This window comes from Salmo trutta, chromosome 3, assembly GCF_901001165.1.
Source record: "Salmo trutta chromosome 3, fSalTru1.1, whole genome shotgun sequence".
Taxonomy (NCBI): domain Eukaryota; kingdom Metazoa; phylum Chordata; class Actinopteri; order Salmoniformes; family Salmonidae; genus Salmo; species Salmo trutta.
In genome coordinates, this window is record NC_042959.1 from 61,800,430 (window position 1) to 61,819,084 (window position 18,655).

At 47.5% G+C, this 18,655-nt stretch overlaps 2 protein-coding genes across 6 annotated transcripts in view; both read right to left on the minus strand.

Annotated features, from left to right (window-relative positions):
* Positions 1–3,263: 3,263 nt before the first annotated feature.
* Positions 3,264–7,731, minus strand: zp3d.1 (zona pellucida glycoprotein 3d tandem duplicate 1). The gene is made up of 9 exons (XM_029743903.1): positions 6,293–7,731; positions 6,079–6,191; positions 5,879–5,982; positions 5,619–5,793; positions 5,416–5,527; positions 5,242–5,330; positions 4,289–4,359; positions 3,459–4,168; positions 3,264–3,348 (listed from the first exon to the last, which is right to left on the minus strand). The coding sequence occupies exons 1-9, from the start codon at positions 6,959–6,961 to the stop codon at positions 3,298–3,300; spliced, it is 2,094 nt and encodes a 697-aa protein (XP_029599763.1). The 5' UTR covers positions 6,962–7,731; the 3' UTR covers positions 3,264–3,297.
* Positions 7,732–8,294: 563 nt separating this feature from the next.
* The window catches only part of dyrk1b (dual-specificity tyrosine-(Y)-phosphorylation regulated kinase 1B), a 68,327-nt gene continuing 57,966 nt past the window's right edge, over positions 8,295–18,655 (minus strand). For 2 of the 5 annotated variants that reach the window (XM_029743895.1, XM_029743874.1), the window contains exons 5-11: positions 16,302–16,449; positions 14,796–15,082; positions 13,421–13,567; positions 13,178–13,339; positions 11,789–12,107; positions 10,867–10,970; positions 8,295–10,702 (exon numbers count right to left, since the gene is read on the minus strand). In XM_029743895.1, the coding sequence (XP_029599755.1) occupies positions 9,941–10,702; positions 10,867–10,970; positions 11,789–12,107; positions 13,178–13,339; positions 13,421–13,567; positions 14,796–15,082; positions 16,302–16,449 (1,929 nt within the window). In that variant the 3' untranslated portion in view covers positions 8,295–9,940. The remainder of the gene's footprint in view (positions 10,703–10,866; positions 10,971–11,788; positions 12,108–13,177; positions 13,340–13,420; positions 13,568–14,795; positions 15,083–16,301; positions 16,450–18,655) is intronic. The other 3 variants (XM_029743883.1, XM_029743879.1, XM_029743891.1) reach the window with 3 other exon arrangements.

An 18,655-nucleotide genomic window follows, 5' to 3' on the forward strand; every position in this document is an offset into this window, starting at 1 on the left:
TCGCAAAATCTAAAGGCACAACCTAGATCTGAACCAATGTCTTAAGTAGCTGAACATGTTATTACGCCAACCTCATGAAAGTGACAAGATTTCCTTTTTCGTCAAAAACAACATATCTAAGGAGTGCATTTGACTTGACGGCCTGCACATGCGCAGTTCGAAGCAAGACGACAGTTACATCTCGATCACACCGACTGCGTCATTGCATTTTGGTACACCAGAATTACATTCATTTCCAAAGGAACGCTGCGTTTGCCTTGCAGCATTGCATTGCAGAGACATTTGCAGGGCGTTCTGTGTGGTGCATATGTTGGATTTATCGAACGTATGAGTCAAACTGTATGCGTAGACGGTTTGACAGAAATGGTAGAAGGTGAATGTTGAACTTTTGGTGCACAAATATTCAGATGATGCTGCGTACCATTTTAAGCAATTACGCTGTCGGTGTGATCAAATAAGACCTGATGACGAGTTTCTGTACATGAGCTTAGCTAGCCCACTTCGCCATGACATTGTCTACAAGCGTCATCTCTGATTTCTATTGGAGAAGTAGGCCAACCATGCTGAAAGAGTAAAGTGTGTGTGTGACAGTGAGTGCAAGTTCTCCAACACTGTACTATGCAATTTACATATGCTCATAATCATTTGCATCTGAAAGGCACTGTTCATGCACCACTTGTTGCCATCCCTACATAATAGCTTGAAACAGAGTTTTACATCAGTCCTGCCTAGGGTTGCATGTAGTGACCAAGGTGTCTCGATAGACATGGCAGCTCTGTTTCTAGCTCCAAATGCTAGATGGGACCAATACAATTTCAATGGGCGTGTATATTACTGGTAACCTTCAAAGTTTACCAGTAAACTACCAGAATTTGGGTAATTTCAAGTTTCTTTGGAATTTTATCACAGGACTTCTAGTGGCCTTTTTGGGTACTTCAGATTATCGCAGGTGTATCTCCGGCCCTCTGTGTGGCCTTATCACATGCAAATATAAATTAATCAGATATGATTTAAAAATTAAAATAAATAGAATGACAAGCTGTAAAACATTTTCCTCAATATAAACCATTTAACTTGGTGAATACCACTGGTGTTTAATATGAGGATTTCAGAATTAAATATCCTTTTTTTTTTTTTACAAACTTCTCTGTTAATGTTTTCGCACCCAACTGGTGGCAGTTGTGAAAGAAAATCAAGTTGGAAGAGTTGCAGAGTTTATTGAAAATAATGCCATTGTTTCGCATTTTTCATTAATTAGGCTATTTTCTCATTAACCATAAGGTCTATCCACCAGAAACTCTTGGACAATATGGACCCAAATATACAGTTAAAAAAATAGTATGAATGCATTTAAAAAAAAAGTTATTCAAGTATAAAATGACCAACATTACCATAGATTACATGTTAATGACCAAAATTACAAAATGTTCCAGGAACTTTGGTAAATTACCAGTAGCTTTGCAACCCTAGTTCTGCAGTCTTGAGTGTAAAATAGTTAAGGCATTGTTAAAATCTTCAATATACAATGCCTTGCAAAAGTATTCATCCCCCTTGGCATTTTTCCTATTTTGTTGCATTACAACCTGTAATTTAAATTGATTTTTATTTGGATTTCATGTAATGGACATAGACAAAATAGTCCAAATTGGTAAAGTGAAATAAAAAAATATATAAAAAAATAAAAAAATAAAATAAACTATTGTTTCAAAGAAATTCAACCAAAAAAATAAAAATACAGAAAAGTGGTGCCTGTATATGTATTCACCCCTTTGCTATGAAGCCCCTAAATAAGATCTGGTGCAACCAATTACCTTCAGAAGTCAAATAATTATTTAATAAAGTCCGCCTGTGTGCAATCTAAGTGTCACATGATCTCTATATACACACACACCTGTTCTGAAAGGCCCCAGAGTCTGCAACACCACCAAGCAAGCGGCACCATGAAGACCAAGGAGCTCTCCAAACAGGTCAGGGACAAAGTTGTGAAGTACAGATCAGGGTTATAAAAAAACATCCGAAACTTTGAACATCCCACGGAGCACCATTAAATCCATTATTTAAACAAATTGAAAGAATATGGCACCACAACAAACCTGCCAAAACTCACAGATCAGGTAAGAGGGCATTAATCTGAGAGGCAACAAAGAGACCAAAGAATACCCTGAAGGAGCTGCAAAGCACCACAGCGGAGATTGGAGTATCTGTCCATAGGACCACTTTAAGCCGTACACTCCACAGAGCTGGGCTTTACGGAAAAGTGGCCAGAAAAAAAGCCATTGCTTAAAGAAAAAAATAAGCACACGTTTGGTGTTCACAAAAAGGCATGTGGGAGACTCCCCAAACATATGGAAGAAAGTACTCTGGTCAGATGGGATTAAAATTGAGGTTTCTGGCCATCAAGGAAAACGCTATGTCTGGTGCAAACCCAACACCTCATCACCCCAAGAACACCATCCCCACAGTGAAGCATGGTGGTGGCAGCATCACGCTGTGGGGATGTTGTTTCATCGGCTCGGCAGGGACTGGGAAACTGGTCAGAATTGAAGGAATGATGGATGGCGCTAAATACAGGGAGATTCTTGAGGGAAACCTGTTTCAGTCTTCCAGAGATTTGAGACTGGGACGGAGGTTCACCTTCCTGCAGGACAATGACCGTAAGCATACGGCTAAAGCAAGACTCGAGTGGTTTAAGGGGAAACATTTAAATGTCTTGGAATGGCCTTGTTAAAGCCCAGACCTCAATCCAATTGAGAATCTGTGGTATGACTTAAAGATTGCTATACACCAGCAGAACCCCATCCAACTTGAAAGAGCTGGAGCAGTTTTGCCTTGAAGAATGGGCAAAAATCCCAGTGGCTAGGTGTGCCAAGCTTACAGAGACATACCCCAAGAGACTTGAGGCTGTAATTGCTGCAAAAGGTGGCTCTGCAAAGTATTGACTTTGGGGGGTGAATAGTTATGCAAGCTCAAGTTTCCTGTTTTGTCTTATTTCTTGTTTGTTTCACAAATATTTTTCATCCTCAGTGGTAGACATGTTGTGTCAATCAAATGATACAAATCCCCCAAAAATCAATTTTACTTCCAGGTTGTAAGGCAATAAAATAGAAAAAATGCCAAGGGGGTGAATACTTTCACAAGCCACTGTACACCCACACAAAAATAAATCATCCCTCAAATGTCCAGCTACCATGAAAACGTTAAGAGCTTTGTTCATTGCTTATAACAAGGGTAATTTAATATTCAATCATACAAGGACACTTAGGTGTAATTCTTATCAAATATTTAATTTAAGTTAATTTATGTCAATGTTCCAATAGGGACAGAAGTTTCCAGCACAACAAGCTTGTCCTGAAAAGAAGAAATAGGTCAATTTTAAAATGGCTGGTATGACAAACACTTGAAATGATTGCAAATTGAAACTGGCATTGAAACATTGACTAGACTATATGAAAACGAACCTTTGTGGATGGTTTCCAAAACCTCCCCAGCTTCTCCTCTGGGGCTGGTCCTTGGTAATCTTCTCTCCACTCGGCAGGCTCCATGTACCCCTGCAGAAACGCTGCCGCTTCGTCCACCAAAGGCATCTGTCCAACTGCCACTCTCTCAACCTTTGACCCTTCTATCCAGGCAACCTGCTCCTTAACTTTCTTTGACACCTTAGCATTCGTGGTGGCAACACTCAACTCACTTGACATGTTCCACTGAGCTACCTCCTTAACCATCACAGTATTCTCCTCAGGTATCTCCTCAGGTACATGTTCCAAAGTCACACTTGCTGTCACTTGGTCTGTGCCATTCTCTTCAGCCTCCACCTCAATCACCTCCTCAGCCCGTTTGTCACCAATAGGCTCCTCCACACCCCCTTCTTTTCTGGCTACCACCCCCTCCTCTCTCACTGCTATAACTGTCCCTTCCTGCACCCCCTCTACCTTATTCATAACAGCGACTGACATGTTTTTCTCCTCCTCCCAAGGAGTGACTGCCAAACTTTTAAACTTCACCTTCTCCTCCTCTTTATAAGTGACTGCCAATGTCTCCTCCACCCTTTCCTCACTGTCTGGTGGTCTCTCCTCAGCCTGAATGGGCAAACTCTTCTCCCTGTCCTCCAACACTCTCCAGGGTTCACTAGTGATCAGGCTTTTCACTGAAGGATACTTCAAGGCTGGCCCTGGTTACATCAGGCAGAACCACAGGTTACAGATCAGCATACATTGTATTGACTAATTCATCTAAGATGAATTAGAGGGGGAAAAAAGGTGGTCCAGCATTAACTGTGTTGTATACTTACAAAAGTCTGACACTTCACAGACAGAATCACAGCAGGAGCACACAGAGTGAGGGCCATACAGCTCCTCCCACCTAACAAGACACAGCAACCAGGGGTGTAATCATTAGTCCAAAACGTTTTGCAGAGGAGATTTTTCCGTTTGGAGTAAACACTTTTGCAACAAAAACGAGTTTCTATTGGACAAATTCAGGTAGGTCACTCCCTGTTTCGTTAGCTGTTTCGTTTGGTTTCTAGTGAATAAACCTCTACTTAACCAGTGCAACAACAAAAAATGCATGACAACTGAATTACTTAATGATTTCATTATTATCAGTGTCCTACACACTGATCATGACCACCGTTTATGTAACTTGTGACGTAATGCTTGAGCGAATGATTGATCGACAGTGGTGTAAAGTAAAAATACTTTTAAGTAGAACTTTTTGGGGATATCTGTACTTTACTATTTATACTGACAACTTTTTATTTTACTACAGATATTCCGAAAGAAAAAAACAAATCACTCTTTACTCCCATACATGTTCCCTGACACACAAAAGTACTCGTTAAGGACTCGAAATGTAACAGGACAGAAAATGTTCCAATTCACAGACTTATCAAGAGAACTCACGGTCATCACTACTGTCTCTGATCTTGCAGACTTACTAAACACAAATGCTTTGTTTGTAAATTATGTCAGTGTACCCCTGGCTATCCATAGATAAAATAGTGCTGTCTGGTTGGCATAATACAAGGAATTTGAAAATATTTAGCATTTACTTTTGATACTTAAGTATATTTAAAATAAAATACTTACTCAAGTAGTATTTTACTGGGTGACTCACTTTTACTTGAGTATTAAGGTATCTTTACATTTAATCAAGTATGACAATTGGGTACTTTTCCCACCACTGGATATAGAAATATATCAGATTGGTTGAGGTTACTGTTGAGACTCTAAAAAGACAGTTTACCTTCCCACTGTGCTATTGAACGTGCAGGATTTGGCGCTGCGCTTTGAAGTGGATTTCATGACAGTCATAATACAGTGCAGGTAGAGACGCTGTGGAACAGAGTACGGATTATATAAATCACTATTCACTACCGTTGTGGAAACATTTGTGTTCCATAAAATGATATAGCCCAACCTTGGCAGTGATTTGGGGGAACAGGAAAGCATCCACAGTGAAGCGCAGGACATTTGACTCTCTGGAGAAGAACTGGGACTGACTGCCTTTCCGCTTGCTGTCCACCATACATCTAAAACATATACACGCGGATATACCCACCACTAGAGTAGATACAAATGCTATAGCTACAGCAGTGTGTGAGAACTTAAGTGTTTGATTACCCAAAGTTGTGAATGACTTCATGGCGAGGTGTGGTATTTGGGTCCTTGGATGTCGTAACAAAGCAGGAATCAACAAACACACTCTCATCTTTGGGGACAAAAGCTGCGTAGGCTTTGAAGTACATTGGCTCCCCAAGCATATAGCTCTCTTCTGACGACAATTGTTCCCATCGCTCTAGATTTGGAGAGAAATATTTCCCCCTCATTCTCTGCACCTTAAATCAACTTGCCAACTCTTGTAATGGGACATGTTTACTTACCATTGCATGCAGTGAGCCTAAAGATGTGTTTGCCATTCATACTCTTTAAGAGAGTGCGGTCATGCACCTCGGGTACATAGCCAACTTTGTAGGAGTAGTGGAATCTGTTAAGGAAATGGATGGTAAACAGCAAAAACCACATCACACAGTAAGACCGAAGTATAGATGCCTACTGTAGGCTAGTCTAGTGGGCACTGTACCGGTTATAAATGCACTGAATGGGGAGGTTGAGAGGTATGGCTCTTATCACTGGCCCTTGTGGTTCTGGAGAAAAGCGAAGTGAGCTGGAGTACACCAGCTGGCCATTCATGGTCTGGACGTCATTAACAGAATAAAGAGTACATATTTTAGGGTCAGTTTAAGAGTGTGCTCCTAATGGATAGTGAGGTCAAAATGTATCCCAACACATCTTACCGTTTGAGTACTGCCACAGTCATTCAGGTCATAATGGAAGTAGAAGAAAAGTGGGGTGACCCGGGTGACGGGGCAAGTGCCCAGGAAGAGCATGGAGGCCAGACACCTAAACCCGAGCTGACCTCTGTTGATGCGCACGGAGATCTGGTTGTACCCGCACCACACCTCCACTCCACGCGGATTACGCACGGGAGAGAAGTGGTTGCGCTCTGGACTATTTTGTGGCGGAAGCAAGAGGTTGGTCAAGATACTGGGGAAACGTATTTTCCCGGCGACTGGTCTGAACAAGTCCCTATCGACGACGGGAACCGCAGAGTGCTGGAACATGGGAAGGAAGTAGTATGGTGGTTCTGACCGAGGAGCACCGATGGCATCGTCTTCCCCTATCCGAGGCCTGATCACCTCACGCACGGGTACATTGCCCGGGAGGTGCCGCTCCGCAAATTGGTAATCTTGATGCTCTTGACCACCCCATCTGTCAACGTTAAAATCAGCTTCCGCTGATAGTTGTGTGAATGGAAAGGCAGAAAAAATCCATACAAATTGACAAAACATCCACGCAACTTGTGCCATGTCCAACGTGACCAAAGCCGCAGAAAAAAATAAATAAAACTCCGTTGTCCAGAGCGCCTCGTGGACACACTGTTGTAAGCAAACTAGAGTGACCATTCAAAGATGAATCTTGTAGGCGCTTGATAATTGCGCTCACCTGGTTTTGGCGCAACAATTACGCACTTGGCACACACGGCGACGTTCGTTGCATGTAGGCTAGTGGGCGTAGATTATTCATTAATGATTCACTTCATTATATTTGCAATGATATATGAAAACGTATTATGCATAGCCTAGAACGTTGTTACAATGTAAACTTTGAGTATGTAATTCCCTTATCTGTCCACCAGATGCCAGTATAAACTGTGCTCTCAATTTTACTCAGTAACTTCTGTGAATACAACGCTTGGCCTTCACCTGTTATATTCATATTCAATAACTCTCAACTAGGAAGAGCGCAAATGTGTTGATGAACATGAGTCAAACGGTCCTAAATTGGTTCTAATTGCGTGTCGTTTTATGGTATAGGTGACCCCACAGACAACATTTTGAACTAAACAGCATTTACCATTGACAATGGAATAGATAAACGGAGGATTGTGCAAACGTAAGCTGCGACCAAAGATACAGCTAGGGGCATAGAGTAGGTCTACTGGGTAACAATAACCTGTCTTTAACGCTTCCAGTAGCACGTGTTCATCAATCGTTACCTCCAGGAAGACACTGGTTAAAATACTGTGGAGACACTGTGTACTCAGTGTAACCGTTTGATAGTTAACCACCAATCAATGTATCTAGCTATAATGCTATGTTTACACTTATACTTTACTCAGAGCTGCCTGCTACTGTATATTGGCAACAAAATATTGTCACAAGAGTGCAAGACTATCCAAACGATGAGACTGATTCCTAATAAGTTCATTAGTAGCTACATCAACTTTGTGGTTCTTCATGGACATCAGCCCCACCACACCCAACACCAGTTACACTCAGGTACAAAAAAAGAATGAAATAACTTGAGGTCAAACGCAAATCTCAGATTTATTATGCCATGTCAGTGATCACTTAGCTTGCCACATCAACAGTTTGTCTTTGTGGTAGGCCTGCTACGGTATGCACATTGCTCAGATGAGGGTCTGTCGACTGAAAGCTGAAAAAAGCAGAAAGCTGTGATTTGCATTTGACCTTTGTGTGCAAAATTATACTCTTTATTGTTATATATCCAACTTTATTCTTACCCAGTTTCCCCCATTCAGGCCCCGCCCAGTGGCTGACTTAAACTAAGTCAGTGTTTTAATACCACCTTTAACTGTTACATTTAGTCATTGCCCAACTTTCACCAGCAGGAAGAAGGCAACCAAACAAAAAACAGAAAACAGGTTAATTTTTACCTTTTCTTTTTCTTGTTAAATAGTAATAAATACATGAGATGCAGTGGTTTATTTTTCCATTTTTTCTGAAGCAGGAGGGTTAAAAAGTTTCATTTTTATTTATTTATCTGTCTGTCTGTTTCTTTAGCAGCAATCCGAACATGGTTGAAAGTGGAGATAGCAGCCGAGAGAGAAGTAGTTCACTTTTTTTTTGACTTGATGGAAAACAGCACTCACAGAGTGTCGTGAAGGAGGGAGGGAAGGGGAGAAAAAAAAACAGGAGAAAGAAAAGAGGCCAGAGAAGTCAGAGTCACTGGGGCTGTAGGGGTAAGGAGGGCATAAAAGTGTCTCCTCATAAGTATGTACTCCTCCCTCCTGCTATATATTGCCCCCCTCCCCCCTAACAGAAAAATGGGGCAGAGGAGAAGAGAGCGAGACAGAGAGAGTGAGCAAGATTTGGCTTAGCATATCCAGTTACTCCAACCCAAAATGTGTGTTACGTTTCTGTAGTTTATGGTCCAAAACAAAAGTGAGTAAGAAAAGACAGAGAGAAAGACAGAGAAAGAAGGTGAAAGAAGGTGAAAGAGTCTGGTTAGATGTTGAAGTAGAAGGCAGACTATTTTTTTTTAAACAACAGGGAAGCATTTTGGTTTTCCTTGTGGCAAAATGTTTTGTTGTTTTACGTTCTTGAATCACTTCCTCCTTTTGTGTAGAAGTTTTGTTCCCCCTCTCCTCTTGAAAGCGTCTCACTTCGTCAAATGTTTCATCCTCCTCATCGTATAGTTTCTCACTGTGTGGTGACTACGGTTTTTGTCTTTTGCTTCATTTTATTTCTATGATCTGTTTCATAGTTTCAGATATATAAGCCAGTGTCAAGCGAGAGAAGATTGGAAACATAAAACAAAATGTAACAAAAGTGTGTGTGTGTGTGTGTGTTTCGGGGATGAGATATACTGAACTGAAAAACAAACTAAAAAGACCCTAGTTTGTTTGTTTCTCTGTGTATGCGCAAGTGTTTTCTGTCCATCAGGAAAAAAAGAGAAAAAAACTGTATAAATTAAAATTAAAATGAATAAATAAACCACCTCTCAATTTAGCGCTCTTCTGATCTCCCTGCTTACCCTCCTCCTCATGTAGTGATGTTTAATAAATAAAACATGTACAATTAAACCTAGACTTCAGAAAAACTAAACAAAAACAAAGAAAATAAAAAAGATTGAAAAAATAGCATGAGGGTACTCTCTCGTGCCTCCCTCTTCTTAACCAACAATTACCACTTTTCAAGCCATTCATTTACTTTTGTGGTCTTCATTCCAAAAAACAACCCAAACAAACAAAAATCTCGCTGCAAACCTTTCCTTAAACCACATAAAATCAAATAATATAATAATAATAACAATAAAAACAAACTTATCTGAAACTTTCCATTCCAACTACTGAGCCCCGTTTCTTTCCTTCAACAAAAGAAAAACAAAGAAAGTGAAAAAAGGATAAAAATGGTTTCAAAGCCTTCCCCCTCTTACTCTCCCTCGACCTTCTCCCATGCAAAACAAAACAAAATTCCTTTGATATTTCACAAGTTTGTCTGTGTAACTCTGTATGTGTGGCCGTATTTGTTTCAAACTCAAGTGTGTATAATGTATATGTATGCGTGTTCAAATAGTAATGTTCTTGTTGTAATGTTGTTGTTAAAATTGTATGGCTTTTGGAATTTGTTCAAGATTTATCAAGAGTTGGCCGCGTTCTGACCACCGCCTCCTCCACTGCCGCACACACCCATCATGGTGGACTCCTCAGAGTCCGGCCTCCCCCCACCGCCCCCTACTCCCCTGGGTGGGGGCCCCCCGGTGAGCATCCCGCCCCCGACCACGCTACCCTGGGGAGGGTTGTTATTGTTGTTACTGCCCGGGTAGCATGGGGGGATGTATCCAAGCCCGGAGGCAGCGACCAAGCTGTCCTGAGAGGCTGGGGGCTGGGCCAACTGTTGCTGAGAGCCGGCGGGGGGCGGCTGGGGGGCCATGACCGTCCTAGTCCGAAAGGCAGAGAGGCCCAGGTGGAGGTTGGAGGAGCCGTACTGGCTGGAGTCCAAGCTGGATGGGGGCGGCATGATGGAAGACTGACCCAGATGGTGGTGGTGTGTGAGGCTGAGCTCGATGCTGTCCGGCATCTGTGGGGAGGAGATGGGCATCAGGGGCTGGCCCTGCTGGCCCTGTGAAGCCTGGCCCTGGGGCTGGTTCCCCTGCCCAGTCTGCCGCAGGCCCCGCCCGTTGCCGTGGTGACTGCCGTAGATGGGGTGCGGGTGGTGTGGTTCCATCATGCCCCCGACGCCGCCGCCTCCCAGAAAGTGGCGCGAGTGCTGCGTGGCCGCCGGCTTGTGCAGCAGCAGCTGGGGGTATGGGGGGTCGCCGACGCTACTGCCGCTGTTGGACAGGGGACCCATGCCCCCCTCTCCACCCGGCCAGAGGCGCAGCTGCTGCTGAGACGGAGCCTTGGCATTGGGGGAGAGGAAGAGAGGTCATCGTTAGAAACAGAGAATGCAGCACCTACAGTACATCATACAAATGTCAGTTCCAGCTGGTATAGAGGAAGAACATGTTGTTCCATGTGATGAGATCTGAGACATCAGCGTGAGGTCAGATTTAAACCGCTCACCTGTGGACTCTGCATCTCGTAGTCTGAGTGAGTAACTGCACTGTTGTAGTACCGGTTACTATACCGGTAATTCCGGTTGTCATTGGAAGAACCGCTAGATCCACCTGGACAGAGGGAGCAGGGGAGGAGAGACGGAGCAGGGGAGGAGAGACGGAGCAGGGGAGGAGAGACGGAGCAGGGGAGGAGAGACGGAGCAGGGGAGGAGAGACGGAGCAGGGGAGGAGAGACGGAGCAGGGGAGGAGAGACGGAGTAGGGGAGGAGAGACGGAGCAGGGGAGGACAAGGGGAAAAGACACTCGGTCAATCAGAATAAACAATAGTGGTGAGACGTCAACATACTGACAGTCCATCACTGCTGGGACCATAACCTGTTGCTGAGCTGCTGAACATGGTGCTGTAGCTAAGGTGACTAGCTGTTGCCATGGTGAATGGGAGCTGTAGCTGTGGCAGAGGAGAGGCCGCTGAGGCTGAGCTGTTGCTATGGTGACGGTGTGCTGCAGGCTGTAGGGACTGAGCTGCGGCTGAAGTAACCAGGAGCTTGTTTCTATGGAGACTGTGTAGCTGTTGCAGAGAGTGAGGGGCTGTAGGGTCTGGCTGAGATGTAACATTGAACAACCATCACTATGACGCAGTAGACTGCAGTGTTCCCCCGAAGACTATGTAGGTGGGAGGGATCTCCCAGACAAGATCCTTTACAGTACTAACCAACATGGCTTCAACGGACTTTCAAAAGCTCTCAATCTAAGGAATATTGGTGTTTTACACAAACATAGGGGAGAATTATCTGGGGGGGACACTGCACTGGGAATATGGGATCAAACAGGCTGCCAATGCTTAGTTTGCTCTATTGAGGTTAGACCTCTGCAGATGTTTCCCCATGCAGTGGACTGTGACTTATGGTAAGGGTATACTGTATACTAACTGCTGTGTCCCGTACCGGAGCTGGAGACGGAGCTGGTGGTGGAGGTGGAGTGGCTGTGGTCCATGGCCGGGCTGGTGGAGGTGGAGCTGCTGGTGTTGGTGCCCTCGTCCGTCGTCTTCTTGAAGAAGTTGTGCTGCAGCGCGTAGAAGGGCGTGATGCGCGTCTTGGGGTCGTAGTCCAGCATACGCAGGATCAGGTCCTTGAACTTCAGGTAGTCGCAGGGAGCGTGCCCCTGCTCTCCGCCCCGCCTCCCACCAGGACCCCCGGTCTCCACCCCCAGGATCTCATGGAGCCGCCGCGTCGCAGGAGGCTTGTACTCCTGAAGAGGGGGATTGAGGGAGTGAGAGAAGGGGGAGAACAGAGGATATGGATGTGGGGAGGTGCAGAGAAACACTTCAGTTCTCATTTTCTTCGAGGCAGTTTTAGTGATTTTTAGTTGTTATTATTATGGTGGAATTTCACACATGCAAGCATGCATGTTGTTATGACGGTGGAATGGTTGATGGTCAGTAGAATGCATATTATGAATGGATAGACTCACTAGTCCTAAAACGAACAATAAGTTGTCTTATCCTGCACTATATCATTCACTTAACCCCTAATCGTCTAGTGAAAATACATGCCAACACCCATAGGTGTACACCCGTGCTCACACACCCACCCAGGTGTGCCTGCCTCTGGGGTGAGATGGCTGATCCTCCACCATCTCCAATCCCTTTTGGGCAGAGTTAATTAACCTCTGATCCAAACCTTTCTCCCCCTCTTTCTCTCACCTCCACCGTAACCCAGGCCTCTCCCTTTGTTCAACCTCTCCCTTTCACCTGCCTTCACTGCTCCTTCACCTCATCCCTCTATCTTATTAAGGGCTATGTAATGCTTCTGATGCACACAGAATAATGGAACGATAAGGACCTTTTTAGACAATTAGAGAAAGCTATATGACGAGGGGTTTGACGCTTTAGATGATGATGACTGGAGAGGAAGATGCTGAGGCCTCAGATCTCCTTCCTAAGAGTGGGAGTTTAGGTTGGAAATGAGAAAAGGGAGAAAATACCTCTTCTGCACAAACTACTTTCCAAAATCAAGCTAACCCTCCTCCCCTTCCTTCTCCACCTCAGTTTTCTTCCCATCTCTCTTTCTCTACCTACGGTGAATGGTTAATACAAGTAGGAGGTTCGTAGAGAAGTTGCCTCTAACCACTGACACTAGGGTCAAATATCTTTCCATCCCCCTAGTAGTTAAGTTTAGGTTTGGAGGTAAGAGCAAGGTAATCTGATCCAGGATCTGTGGGCTGACAGGGGAACTTGAACCTACTGCGTTATGAGTGACAGGAGGGACGTGGTTCGGAGATGAGATGAGAAGATTAAGTAAGAGCAGAGTTTTACTCACGGAGGCCGAGGGGTAAAGTACCTTCTTTATGTCCTTGTTCTTCTTGACAGTCCACAGACCGTCGGACAGCTTGTCAAAGTACTTCCGTGCTTTGGGAGCCTGATCCAGCATGTGGTTGGGAGGGACCCCCAGCACCTCCACTATCTTATTCATCTGATCCACCTGGAGAGAGAGAAACAACAGGACAGGTCAGGGGAAAATTCGGCATCGACACCCAATGCTGTGTGTGTTCTCACAGCCTACCTCATTGGAGCCGCTGAAGAGGGGTTCTCCCGTGTGCATCTCCACCAGGATACAGCCCAGGGACCACATGTCAATGGCCAGGTCGTAGGGCATGCCCAGCAACACCTCCGGAGATCTGTAGAACCGACTCTGGATGTACTGGTAGATCTGTGGTGGAGGAGAGGATGGAGGGACAGAATGAGGTGATATAAGAAATAAAAAGACGTGGAGAGGGAGAGAAGAAGGTAGGGAGAAGGGGAGAGAGGACAGAGGAGGGATGGACAGGTTGGGGTGAGGTAAAGAAAGAAAATATATTACCAAAGAAGAGAGTGAGATAGAAAGACGAGGGGAGAAAATGTGATGACAAAAGACAGAGGTATTAGCTCCAGTATGTGGTTACAGCAGAACAGAGCTGTGGCCCTTTAATAACATTTCTAATCTAAATTAGAGCACACTCACTGGTGGAGGGAGACAGGATGGTGGAAGTGGTGCAGTGACACCGTTCGTCCACATGGGGGCAGGCCAAGCTGAGTAGAAATATCTAAACTGGGTGCAGCAGAGCCGCTGGGATTCTATACTTGAGCACTGTAGTGAGGCCCATTTCCTCATCTTCCCAAGAGTCCTCAAAAACGTGCTGTGAATGCCAGTTCCTATTTAACCTGGCAACGGCCTCCCTCCATAGCTTCCCTCTCCATGTCTATTTACCCTCTGAAGAAAACTGAGCTCATTCTCTTTTGAAACGGAGAAACGGAATCATCATCTGTGGGCTATTCTCTCCCTCATCCATCCATCCATCCATCCATCCATCCGTCCATCCATCCGTCCATCCATCCGTCTACCCCACCCTTCCCTTCTCCCTCTTCCTGAGATATCCAAAGGTTAATATACAATGAACGTTTATCTGGTTTAGAAAACGCTCTCTCTTATTCATTCTACCTCTACCATTTCCTCCCTTCCCCTGCGTCTCTCTCTATCTATCCCCTCCAACAGCTCCCTCCTCTCTCCCTGCCCCAATTTTCTTCTCTACCCAACCTCCCCCCCAGCATCTAGAGGGGATATAGCATGCATTAAGGGCCTACTATATAAACCAGTCGACAGCTGATGTATGCATTGGTTTAAGTCGATCTTAAATATAACACACAGGAGCATGCAGATACCCAGAACAATTCACAAAGGATCCATTGGGAGTGGTGAACTGCAATGCACTCATTTCAGGAGTGGACTGTATATTGATGTGCTTGGTAAGGCGTAGTCTTCCCTCCCCTTGCTTCTCCCTCTCTCCTAACCCAATGGCGTTCTCTCCTCAACACCCTCCCCTGAGCCCACCCAGCACATGCATTGGGTTCATTAGGGTGTTCTATATCTCTGTGCTTGGTTAGTCAGCTAGTCTCCTCACCCTCTGGCCTAGTTGACAGGAGCTGCCGAAGTCCACGATCTTGATGGCGCTGCGCTTGGGGTTGCACAGCAGGATGTTCTCAGGCTTGAGGTCGCAGTGGATGATGCTGAGCTCGGGCGTGGCCAGGAACAGCAGCGCCGTGCACAGCTGCTGGGCAAACTTCCTGGTCAGGTTGAGAGACACGCCGCGGAAGTTGGTGTTGCGCAGGAGGTCGTACAGGTTGTAGGAGAGAAGCTCGAACACCAGGCACAGGTGGTTCCGGAACATGAAGTGCCTCTTCAGGTGGACTAGAGGGGGAGAGGAGGGAAGAGGAGGGAAGAGGGGGAGAGGAGGGAAGAGGAGGGAAGAGGGGGAGAGGAGGGAAGAGGGGGAGAGGAGGGAAGAGGGGGAGAGGAGGGGAGAGGGGGAGAGGAGGGAAGAGGGGGAGAGGAGGGGAGAGGGGGAGAGGAGGAGGGGGAGAGGAGGGAAGAGGGGGAGAGGAGGGGAGAGGAGGGAAGAGGGGGAGAGGAAGAGGGGGAGAGGAGGGAAGAGGAGGGGGAGAGGAGGGGAGAGGGGGAGAGGAGGGAGAGAGGGGGAGAGGAGGGAAGAGGGGGAGAGGAGGGAAGAGGGGGAGAGGAGGGGAGAGGAGGGAAGAGGGGGAGAGGAGGGGAGAGGAGGGAAGAGGGGGAGAGGAGGGGAGAGGAGGGAAGAGGAGGGAAGAGGGGGAGAGGAGGGAAGAGGGGGAGAGGAGGGAAGAGGGGGAGAGGAGGGGAGAGGAGGAAGAGGGGGAGAGGAAGGGAGAGGAGGGAAGAGGGGGAGAGGAGGGAAGAGGGGGGAGAGGGGGAGAGGAGGGAAGAGGGGGAGAGGAGGGAAGAGGGGGGAGAGGAGGGAAGAGGGGGAGAGGAGGGAAGAGGGGGAGAGGGGGAGAGGAGGGAAAGAGGGGGAGAGGAGGGAAGAGGGGGAGAGGAGGGAAGAGGGGGAGAGGGGGAGAGGGGGAGAGGGGGAGGGGGAGAGAGGGAAGAGGGGGAGAGGAGGGAAGAGGGGGGAGGTTAGTAGGGGAAGCGGTATACTGCAGTAACCTATCTGAGTGCTCTGCTCTACATGGGTAGTGGTTGAGGTGACTTCCAGAGTGACAGTGTGCCCTTGGAGTGGAGAGCAAGGTGCTTTCACCACATGGAAAACAGCTCGGCCATATAAATGCCATCTATTATTATATTATTGTGTGTCAATCACCTCGCTCAGCGCTATAGGAGCTTAGTGAGGTAGAGGTGGTTTCTGTGACAGGTTTATCATTGCAAAGGCTACTGGATTGATATATATACGTAGCATGATATTTATACATAGGGATATATGAGAAGTAGGGCATTGGTCTATATTTCAATTGAGATGTTAAATGTGGAGCAGATTGCATGTGACGTCAAAGAGGCACAGTATGAATTCATTTTAGTAGATGGTAAGTGGGGGCTTAAAGCAGAGTGTGTGTGTGTGTGTGTGTGTGTGTGTGTGTGTGTGTGTGTGTGTCCTCACCTATGTAGTACTTCATCTCGGTGTCGTGTTTGTTCATGAGCTCCAGCAGTCGCAGCTCTATTTGGGCCTGGTTCAGGAAGGCTTTCTTGTTCTTGATGATCTTGATGGCCACCCACTCCTGCTCGTGGTGGTCATAGGCTTTCACCACCTGCGGGATGGAAAAGGTCACAGGTCAGACAGGCAGCCATGTTTTTTGTAGTATATGCAGGTGGTAGTGGCCAAGGCAAAGCTCCTTCACCAAACAAAATACAGTCATTATCCCTCTCCTCTCCTCTGACCTGTTTATTCTCCTCACGTCTGTAGACATACTTCACTCACCCCATGCAACTCTTCACCTTAAACTTTGGAAGTGTTTCTCCTCTCTTTTCTTCCATCCTCTTCTTTCTCCCTCCTCCTCCCTGACCTATCCTCCCCCTGACCTATCCTCCCCATACCCTACCCTCCCCCTACTCCCTGACCTATCCTCCCCCTACTCCCTGACCTATCCTCCCCCTACCCTCCCCTATCCTCCCCCTACCCTACCCTCCCCCTTCTCCCTGACCTATCCTCCCCCTACTCCCTGACCTATCCTCCCCCTACCCTACCCTCCCCTACCCTCCCCCTACCCTACCCTCCCCCTTCTCCCTGACCTATCCTCCCCCCTACCCCTGACCTATCCTCCCCTACCCTACCCTCCCCCTTCTCCCTTACCTATCCTCCCCTACTCCCTGACCTATCCTCCCCCTACCCCCTGACCTATCCCCCTACCCTGACCTATCCTTCCCCTACCCTACCCCCCTACCCTACCCTCCCCCTTCTCCCTGACCTATCCTCCCCCTACCCCCTGACCTATCCCCCCCTACCCCATCCTCCCCTACCCTACCCCCTGACCTATCCTCCCCCTACCCTACCCTCCCCCTTCTCCCTGACCTATCCTCCCCTACCCCCTGACCTATCCTCCCCCTACCCCCTGACCTATCCTCCCCCTACCCTCCCCTCCCCTATCCTCCCCTACCCTCCCCCTTCTCCCTGACCTATCCTCCCCCCTACCCCCTGACCTATCCTCCCCCTACCCCCTGACCTACCCTCCCCCTACCCTACCCTCCCCCTACCCTACCCTCCCCCTTCTCCCTGACCTATCCTCCCCCTACCCCTGACCTATCCTCCCCATACCCTACCCTCCCCCTACTCCCTGACCTATCCTTCCCCCTTCCCCCTGACCTATCCACCCCCCACCCTCTGACCTATCCTTCCCCTACTTCCTGACCTATCCTTCCCCTGACCTATCCACCCCCCACCCTCTGACCTATCCTTCCCCCTACTTCCTGACCTATCCTACCCCCTACCCTCTGACCTATCCTTCCCCCTACCCTCTGACCTATCCTTCCCCCTACCCTCTGACCTATCCTTCCCCCTGACCTATCCACCCCTACCCCCTGACCTATCCTTCCCCCTACTTCCTGACCTATCCTTCCCCCTACCCTCTGACCTATCCTTCCCCCTACCCTCTGACCTATCCTTCCTCCTACCCTCTGACCTATCCTTCCCCCTACCCTCTGACCTATCCTTCCCCCTGACCTATCCACCCCCTACCCCCTGACCTATCCTTCCCCCCTACTTCCTGACCTATCCTTCCCCCTACTTCCTGACCTATCCTTCCCCCTACCCTCTGACCTATCCTTCCTCCTACCCTCTGACCTATCCTTCCCCCTACCCTCTGACCTATCCTTCCTCCTACCCTCTGACCTATCCTTCCCCCTACCCTCTGACCTATCCTTCCCCCTGACCTATCCACCCCCTACCCCCTGACCTATCCTTCCCCCTACTTCCTGACCTATCCTTCCCCCTACCCTCTGACCTATCCTTCCCCCTACCCTCTGACCTATCCTTCCCCCCTACCCCCTGACCTATCCTCCTTCCTACCCTATCTTCCCCCTACCCTCTGACCTATCCTTCCCCCTACCCTATCTTCCCCCCTACCCCCTGACCTATCCTCCTTCCTACCCTATCTTCCCACTACCCCCTGACCTATCCCCCCCCACCCCCTGACCTATCCTACCCCCTGATCTATCCTCACCCCTACCCCCTAACCTATCCACCCCCTGACCTATCCACCCCCTACCCCCTGACCTATCCTTCCCCCTGACCTATCCACCCCCCACCCTCTGACCTATCCTCCCCCAGACCCACTGACCTATCCTCCCCCTGACCTATCCTCCCCTATACCCTCTCTCCACTAACCTGTCCTCCCCTATACCCTCTCTCCACTGACCTGTCCTCCCCTATACCCTCTCTCCACTGACCTATCCTCCCCGTACCCCTGACCTATCCTCCCCTATACCCTCTCTCCACTGACCTGTCCTCCCCTATACCTT